The sequence below is a fragment of the Drosophila innubila genome, chromosome X (genome assembly GCF_004354385.1).
Source record: "Drosophila innubila isolate TH190305 chromosome X, UK_Dinn_1.0, whole genome shotgun sequence".
NCBI classification, from domain to species: Eukaryota; Metazoa; Arthropoda; class Insecta; order Diptera; family Drosophilidae; genus Drosophila; species Drosophila innubila.
Window position 1 is genome coordinate 956,987 of NC_047626.1, and position 9,881 is coordinate 966,867.

Below are 9,881 nucleotides of genomic sequence, written 5' to 3' on the forward strand. Positions count from 1 at the left end.
TATGATATAGTGGTCCGAAACAAAACTAAGAACATACTTGATCTGTCTATGGTATCCAGGAACCTACATACCAAGTTTGAAGTCTCTAGCTCTTATGGTATCTGAGATCGACGCATTCAAACAGACGACTGACAGACGGACAGACAGACAGACAGACGGACGGACAGACAGACAGACAGACAGACAGACAGACAGACAGACAGACAGACAGACGGACAGACAGACAGACAGACGGACATGGCTCAATTGACTCGGCTGTTGACCCTGATCAAGAATATATATACAATGGAGGGTCGGAATAGAATAAGGAAAAGAAATAGAAATAGGAATAGGAATAGGAATACAAATATAAATAGAAAGATAAATAGGAATGGAAAGATAAATAGGAATAGGAACAGGAATAGGAATATGAAAAGCGATTGCCTACCTGTAGCTGGAGAGATCACAGACGTAGCCGGCAAGGATGATGCAACGATTGCCATCGAGCAGGAGATTATCGAGATCGGCACGACGCACATAATGCGTCTCGGGATCGGCAGTTGGCGGCGGAGCAGCTGCACCCTTGGGTCCGCCGCGACAGATAATGCCCGGCCAGCCCATGTCGTCGCCATCCCGGAGTTCGCCCTCGCCCAACGCACGATTGAGCCGATCCAGGACACGGAGCAGCGGCAAACAGAGACGTGCCCAACGGAAATTGGCCAGAGATTGAGGTTTATCCCGCTTGAGCAGCACCAGACCCACCAGCAGCTCATGCAGCAGTGCATCCGAGATGTCCGCCTGGAGTACACGACTCAAGGCTGCTCCCAGAGGATGTGCACTCAGGGAATGTGTGTCCACATTGGGATCACGACATTGCAGTGCCAATTCATGCGCCTGCTGCAAGGTGCTAACACAGGCGGGTATCAAGCTATGCAGATATTGGATGAGCAGGCCTTCCGCTCCAGCCGTATCCTCGCCAGCTGAAGCCTGATGAATGTGCGCCAGGAGCAGACGCTGAAAGCGATGCAATAAACACAAACTGGGACTGATGGACAGCGGATGTTGGTGTGAATGATGTGGTGAATGATCCTGCTCGTTCAGTTGCTCCTGCTGATGCTGCTGCTTGGCCAGCAGTGTGAGCGAGAGGCGACTCTGTGTCAGGGATGCATTGTTGCCCAGCAGACGTGTGATCAACTGCAGCAATGGCAGATGTGCTCCATCGGTGCAATCCGTTGTGGAACAGCAACTGCTCTCCATTCGTATCGCATGCTGCAGCGCCGTCTCCAATCCTCCCTCGGCCATCAGTGAACTAACCAGCAGATCCGTCATGAAACGATGTCCCGACGAGCACGCTTGTCCCGGCTCCGATGGCAATAGTGCCGTCAATGTCTGTGCACGCTCCGCTGCCGTTGGCAACAGCACGCTCCATCCGTCCTGTAACACACACAGAGAGAGAGAGAGAGAGACAGAGTAATGATTATAATTTTCAAAAGATATCAATTGAAAATATAAAAGTTATTCAATAATTTCTAAATAAAAATTTGTATTTTACTTATGTATCAATATAAAAATCTTTGTCCTGACTGACTGACTGACTGATTAATGTGAAGCCAAAACGGTAAGACGTAGAAGTTTAAAATTATCACACAACATAGCTAAGACAAATTCTTGACTGTATCGATTAAAAATTTCAAAAAATGTCGATTAACTATAAACATATTATTTGTAAATTTATTATAATTTTAATAAAAATCAAAAACAATTCTTTTTGATTTGTATTGTAACAATTTAAAATATAAAAGTTATTTTTTAATTTCTGAATAAGAATTTAATTTTTATCTATATATATTTTTATAAAAGTCTTTGTTCTGACTGACTGACTCATCATTGTGTATGCGACGTTTTGTAAAATTCAAATTCAAATTTGCTCAGTTACAGATTACTATATTATTTACCTGCTATAGGATCAATCTGCACTTTAATTTGTATAATTGTGTTGATTCTGAAGATATATATTTTTATATTTTCAAAATAACAGTACTAAAATATATAGCTGCTTTAGGAGCAATGGGATTAATGCAACCTTTAGTATAAAAAACTTAGTTCTTTTTCGAGATATCTTAACTAAACTCACAGATTGGCATTTTAACGCCTTTTTATTATTTACAGACCCTGTAAACCCTGCTCAAGCTTTCTCTTAAGGATTAAAAACACTCTCCTGGGCAAATTTAAGGGATTAGCTTCTAGAAACAGGACGTACCTGCAATGCCTGTTGAGCGGCAATTTGAATAGTGCGCAGCACTTGGGATCCTCCGGCGAGACTGAGGATGCGCGTCTTGAGGCTATTGAGGAGTCTGCCACCGCTGGCGAGTCCCACGTGACGCGGCTCGACGCCATTGGCAATCAATGCCAACAGTTGGAGACGGACCAGATTGAGACAGGCGACGGCAATGCATTCGGATTCCTGATTCGGTGTCTGGCGATTGTCTTGACCGCCACTGGAGGAGCTGCACATGCCGAGGAGTTGGTCGAGCAGACGAAACGTTGGCTCGCCGAGATCAATCACAAATGGTGCACGCAATGGAACACCCTGTCGGGTGCTCTGCGTCCAAATGAGACTCTGAGAGGCAGTGCAGGCCATTCCACTAGCTGGTAGTGTTGGCAGTGCCACCAAAATGGGTTGACGGATCAATGGATCACTGCAAACGGAGGCGGGACAGATCTGTTGATTGTCGTTGCGACCCCAGCCAAAGATTTCGCCACTGCTGCTCAGGGCCAGGCAATGTGCCACGCCCACGGCCACGTCCACAATCCTTTTGTGCTGCAAAATGGAAAGGAAAAATATAAAAGGAATTAGTTGAAACAGCGTTGAAATACTAGGAAATACTTTGCAAAAATCTAAAGTATTTATTATATAGTAAGCAGGGACCGTAAATAATCTTTTTTTTTAATCCAAAAATTACTCACTTCTAATGTACGTAGAAAAAAAACTAATTACAAAAAAATCTTTATTTTTGTAAAATATCTGCATGTCTCTCTTGATTTTAAATATTCCGATTTTTTCGATTTTCTTCACAAATAATCATTATTTTTATACAAAATAATAAAAAATCATTTATAATCATTATTTTGAACTATTTTTATTTTGATCAAAAAAAATAATTTATATTATCATTATTTTTGTGTTTTTTTTTTTATCAAAAATAATGATTATAAATAATTTAATTTTTTTGATCAAAAATAATGATTATTGATGAAGAAAATCGTAAAAATCATTATATAATCATTGAAATTATAAGACTAAGCAGGTCGGTAATCACTTCTTTACTCCTGATGGATCAGTAATAAGTACATCTGCTCAATGACATGATACCTTGTTATACCAATCAGCTTACTACGTTTTTTCAGTGTTCATACGAAACAATTATTTCAAATATCATACTATTTGGTAAAAAATTTTTAAATTATTGTTTTTGGAAATTTCCTGCTGAATGCATGAATTAAATGTGTCCATGCAATTGGACTTTGAGAAAAATACAGATTTGGCGGGAAAACGCCAGATGTGGCGAGAAAATAGCCAGTTTTGGCTGCTAAAAAAGCTTGCTTTGGCGGTAAATTTCAATGTTTGTTGAGCAAGAGCTACTTTGCGATTTTTATTAGGATATCTTGAGTTTTTCTTTACAAAAGGTTAATTTAAACCAGACTGTTCCTATGGCAACCACACAGTGTCAAAATTGCAGCCACCTAGGTCTTACGGTTTGGTCTCCACAATGATCAGTCTATATTATAGTATTATATATGCATCAGTATAGATTAATTTGAAATATTTACCTGCAGACTGGTAATAAGTCTGGGCACACTGCATCCCTGGACATTGCGCTCCACCTGCTGATGTCCCAGGCAGGATGCCTTGCCCCAACTGTACAGTTGACCCTCGTTGGTCAAGGCCAACGAGAACTGGGAGCCGGCAAAGACGCGTTGCACACGTGGCAGGCAATCGATGAGCTGAGGTTGCAAGCTGCTGTTGCAACTGGCATTTCCCAGTTTGCCATAGTCCCCATCTCCCCAGGCATAGACCAATCCCTCGGCTGTGAGGCAGAGCGTATGCACATCTCCACTGCCCAGAGCCACATCCACCACCTGATGATCCTTGAGTGCCATGACGAGGGCTGGCAAATACTGATCATCCCGATACATGCCTCGGCCCCACGTATAGAGATTCCCGCGACACGTGATCGCCGCACTGTAGCTGCATCCACAATAAACCGACTTGACCAATCTCACGAGTGTCTCGATCTTCGTCGGCACCTCCCGAGCGTGACAGTCGCCGTGTCCCAGACGATGACCCTCGCCCAATCCCCAGGAATAGGCGTTGCCTGAGCAAAACAAATCAATTTACTTCATTAGTTTATCATTTCAAAGAGACATCAATTTATAAAAAAAAAAAAAACAAGTAGTTGAGATCCCGACCATAGGATACCCGTTACTTATTTCAATATATATATAAAAGTATTTTAAAGAAATTACTACATAATAAAAACTACTGCATACTTTTAGGTGATTGTATTGAAATAAAACCTTTTTTTAACAATTTTGGTTAGCTATTACTCCCGTTCTACTTTTCTGGTCTTGATGCGATTCAGTGAGATAATAGATAATATTAATAGATAACGTTATTTACCATAGAAACTATAATATCTAAAAAACTGTGGATGTGGTGGTTTTTCGGTTTGGTTTTTTTTTTTTTTTTTTTGGGACGGAAAGGGGCGTGGCTTAAATTTAAAACAAACTCGATCTGCGTGTGGTCTATAGAAATTTGTGTGGCAAATTTGATAACTCTTTCTCTTTTAGTCTCTGAGATCCTTTTGTTTATACAGACAAACAGACGGGTTTATTGCGATTTGCGGGGGCGGAAGGAGGCGTGTCAATAATTTAAAACAAACTTGACATGTTAAAACGAATTTGGAGTCTGTGGCTTAAAGTTTGTTATCTCAATCTCTTATAGTCTCTGAGATCTAGACGCTCACACTGACTGACGGACGGACAGACGGACGGACGGACAGACGGACATGGCTATATTGACTCGGGGTCGGAGATGCTTCCTTCTCCCTGTTACATACATTCCAACGAACACAATATACCCTTTTACTTATTTTTAAAAAAACGGGTATAAAAAACATTTTTGAACATATTTTTTAATTGAATTTAATTGCAAGTTTTGTTAATAAGTGCAGTGTAAATCGAATTGAAATTTAAATTTTCATGATAATGATAATTATAATGATAATGCTTAAAAAGGGACTTACAGTTGCTATCAATGGCCAGAAAATGTCGTCCCTCGCAATGCGATGCGATTGAAACAAACGTCTCGTTGGCAATTTCCGGAAAGTCAACCAATTGCGGTTCCGCTTCCGGTTTGGCAATGTGCCAATTGTAGAGTTTACCCTGCTGGCTGAGCAGCAGGACGACATCCTCGCTGCAGACGACCTGTTTCAATTGGAACTTGCAGCTGAGCAGCGCCAGTGGAGGAGCTGTTATAGGAGGAGCAGCAGCAGGAGTTGTTGTTGATGTTGTTGTTGTCCAGCTTAAAGCGGACTCCACATTGAAGCCCTGTTGCTCCTTGGTGAGTGTGGGCCAACCCAAGGCATAGACACGTTGCTGCTCCAGGCAGGAGGAGATTGCTCCGGTTGCGGTGCTTTTAGGACGCCAAAGGCAGCTTGGCAAATGCGGCTGGATAAGACGATCCAGATGTGAGATGATAACAACGGCAGCACGACGCAAATCCACAATGGCCGAGCTGCTCTTGGGCAGCATAAGGAAACGCAAAAAAGTTTCGGTGGCACTCGCCTCCGCTAAAGCTCCTCCAGCTCCTGCTCCTATGCCTCCGGCTCCAGCCTGACTGTGAGAGGACTCGCCGCCCAATCCCTGATACCGCTGCAGTATGCGCAATAGAGGAGCACCCGTCTTCCGCGGCACATCACGATTATCGCCATTGACATTGCCATGTCCATCGTTATCCTTCTCCCACAACAACAACAGCAGCACCACACATTCCAGTGTCGCCGCCAAGCTGCCTTTTTGTACACCCAACTCCAGCAGCAGACACAGCGCTGTATGTCTGTCCTGCAAGGGCGCCAGACAACGTCCGCCCATTGGATCCCCGAGAGCAACAAGTCGCAGGAATTTAATGGAACGCTCCATCACCTCCAGCCACAGTGGTGACACCTCTGTGACACCCGCCTGGGCATCGAAGAGCGTCGCCGCCGGCAGCTCCTGCAGCGATTCGAGTGCCTCGCTCAACAGTTCGCTGCACATTTCCGTATCCTCGCCGGAACGCCAAGCTCGACGCAGGAATGCAAAGCTAAAGTTCAATGCGGCTCGGGTTCCGACCCGTGCCAATCCAAGGGCTGCGTGCTCCGAGGGCGACGGCGAGGGCTCCAGCTTCACCACCTGCTTCTCCCCCACTCCCAGGTGCTGAAAGTTTTCATATTTTGAGAGAAACAATATTATTAATAATTTTAAAAAAACTTAATTTCTTTTAAACATATATATATTTCTACATTAAAAAATACATAATTGCAGGAAAAATATTATCTTAATATATTTTAATAAATATAAAAAAATATTAAATATTATTTTTAAAAGATATTTAATATCGATTATATTTTTTATTGGCACTTTTGATAGCATTTTTGCTGAAATTATTATTATCATTATAATGTAAAAAAATTTCAAATAATATTCATCATATTTTGGTTTGAAACATGTAAATATATTATTAATAACATAAAAACATGGATTTTTCATCAAAATTTATGTTGCAATATATATTTTAAATTAATATCCTTCATTTTTGCTATGAAACATAAAACAATATAATTATAAATATAAAAAAGTAGTCGTTCTTATTGAAATTTTAATATCAAAACATATATTTAGTTGAAATTTTTGTAAATATTGATATTGATCATAACTGAACTTAAAAATAATGTCGGGTTTTCTCAATATGTATTAATATCGAAATATCAAAATACTTATACTTGATATTCTTTGAAAAATTAATATCGATAAGATTATTATGTTTGAATCACTAATATTTTTAATTGGTAGTTTTAAAAATATATTTTATTGAAATGTATAATTCGGTAATATGAAAAATTTGTATAAGAAGTGTTTAAAAATTTTAATGTCGATCATAATTCTTTGATTTTAAATTTGAATATCAATCTTATTATATGAAACTTTTCTAAAATCAAATAGTTATTTGTTTGCGAAGCCGATATACCATATACAGATTTTTCGTAACCGATAACCGAAAACCAAAATAAAAACCAAAAAAAAAGACGATATTTTAAAAGCTTTGACGCCCTGATATTTAAGCAAATCTTAAATAGATTTTGATTTGTTGAATTTGAGCAAACAACATTTAATCTTCAACTGTTTCAGGCATACCCATGTACATTTATCGATTGATTGCTAGAACGATATGCTCACCTGCTGTTGTTGTTGTTGCTGCTCCTGCTGCTTGCTTTCAATGCTGCCGCTCTCGTCCAGCTGCTGCGACTGCGCAGTCGCCGCACTGCCACTGCCCGCTGCTGACAGCGATTGCTGACTGCGCCGCAGCGCAACAAAATAACGTTCGTAGATGAAAAGCTGCATGCGCAGCTGCTGCGCCGACAGCGAATTTCCCGCTGCTCGCAGCGACAATTCATGTAGTTCCCCGATTAAAGAACGCTGGCAATCGAATTTGGCGCTTTGTTTGGGCGGTTCCGACCACAGCCAACTGTTGAGCAACAGTTCTGTCTGCTGATGTTGTTGCTGCTGCTGCTGCTGCGCCGACTGCGACGTCAGGCGCTTGATGGCCGTATCGGAGTCAAGGGGACGACATGCGTCGCAATTGCATGCGGAGAGTGGACCACAATAATCCGGTTGACAACAGGCGCAATTTAGTTGCTGATAACCACAATAATGCTTGCCATCATCGCCCAAATAGGATAATTGTCCCTGTGCATTGATTAAAGGCGCCGTTGAGGAGGAAACCAGCTCACAATCCTGTATTAAATGATTCCACAAGACGGCGGAATTGCTGGAATTGCGCAAACATCCAATGAGATCGGCACGCAACCATTTAACATCCAAATAAGGCAATGGACGCAAATAGAGATCACTTAAAGCTGCACTTCCTCCATTTCCGCTGCCTCCTCCTGCAGTCGCAGTCGCTGTCGCCGTTGACGCCGCTGCCTCCGTTGTTGTTGTTGTTGTGCCTGCAGCGGCGACAGTGTTGTGCAGCCGTTGAAACATATTTATATATATATATGTATATATTTATCTCTGCTTATACTCCTTGTTTTGTTTATCCTTACATGGCACTTTGCTTGTGTTTTAAATTTAATTATTAATTTGTTTGCAATTGTTTTTATTTCTGCGCTTTTGTTGTGGACACACTGGTTTAAAGCAGCGCTGCAAGCAAATGATTTATGATTAATGTTTACTTATATATATATATATATATATATGTTTGTATAAATACGTCACTAAGCTGTATAAACTCCTTGTTTATATATCTTTTATCCTTGCATGGCACATTTCTAGTGTTTAATTGTATTTTATAATTGATTTGCAATCGTTTATTCTTTATCCTTTGCTTTTGTTGCGCTTTTTCTTGTGGACACACTGGATTTAAGCAGCGCTGCAAGAAGAAGAATGATTACTAGCTAACTGGTTGGTTAAAAGGGGGGCGGGGGGGGTGGTTGGCGCAGTCAATGTCGTCACACACACACACAGAGAGAGAGACACAGCAACACATACAAACACACACACTCACACAAATAGTGGCTTAGAATGAATTTGTAGTTTTCGTTTTCGTTTGCTCCTCCTCGTTCGTTGCCATTATTGTGCGTGTGTTTAGTTAACTAATATGACACTATACAGCAGAATATGCCATTTAACATTTAATTTAGCTAGTTTGATGCCTTTGAATGTTTGCTTAATTTTAGTTGCAATTTATATTTAATCAATTAATAGTCGCCGTCGCCGTTGTTCTGCTTGCACGCAACCAGCCCTGCCAACCTACTCAACGAAACTGCTATCGATGCAATGCAACTTGTGCATACATATCGATTGCCACATCTGGCAGCACTGGTAGTTTGTTTACATTTTCAAACTGCAATTATTGGCAGTCATAAGAAAAACCTTGCCAGCTAGTAAACTAATATGACACTATAAATTACATCTGCATCATTCAAAATTTAATTAAGATAGCTTGTTGCCCTTAAGTTTAATTGAGATACATATATAAAATCAATTAATAGTCGCCGTCGCCGTCGCCGTCGCCGTCGCCGTCGCCGTTTTTCTGCTTCCACTCAACCAGCCGTGCCAGCCTATTTAACGAAATCTGACACATCAGGCAGCACTGGCCTTTGTTTACATTTTTGAACTGCAATTTTTGGCGGTCAATTTTTCATAAGTCGCCAAAATGTAAGCGGCAAAACCTTATTTTACCTGTAAAACTTTACCTGAGTAATTTAGAAACAAAGTTTAAAGGCACGACTAAGAGCCCTCAATCACTCATTTTCAACGATATAAATAACATATAATATTAATTTATAACGAATTTTCAATTTTAATTTATTAATTTATATTATATTATACATTATATTTACATTCGCACATGCGATTCGAACCCGCGACATAGTCGCAAGTTTGCTGTGCTCAGCGATCAGTACCACGCCACAGGAGCCTGAAAGCAGGTGGAAATTCCGTTTCACTACTTTCTACTACTTAGCCATAGAGGGCGGTTAGTTATTGCATACTTTTAAGCTGCGTCCTCTTTTTTGTACTTATTGCTTAGGATTCTCAATAAGTTTAAGCGTTGACTTTGTGTAGTGGCTCACATTTTTCAT

At 40.7% G+C, this 9,881-nt stretch overlaps 1 protein-coding gene across 1 annotated transcript in view; it reads right to left on the reverse strand.

Annotated features, from left to right (window-relative positions):
* The window catches only part of LOC117794153 (probable E3 ubiquitin-protein ligase HERC2), a 38,813-nt gene extending 29,757 nt beyond the window's left edge, over positions 1-9,056 (reverse strand). Inside the window, exons 1-6 of the mRNA XM_034634662.1 lie at positions 8,804-9,056; positions 7,474-8,439; positions 5,286-6,453; positions 3,811-4,355; positions 2,240-2,800; positions 428-1,413 (exon numbers count right to left, since the gene is read on the reverse strand). Coding sequence (XP_034490553.1) covers positions 428-1,413; positions 2,240-2,800; positions 3,811-4,355; positions 5,286-6,453; positions 7,474-8,280 — 4,067 coding nt within the window. The 5' untranslated portion in view covers positions 8,281-8,439; positions 8,804-9,056. The remainder of the gene's footprint in view (positions 1-427; positions 1,414-2,239; positions 2,801-3,810; positions 4,356-5,285; positions 6,454-7,473; positions 8,440-8,803) is intronic.
* Between the last annotated feature and the right edge of the window lie 825 nt (positions 9,057-9,881).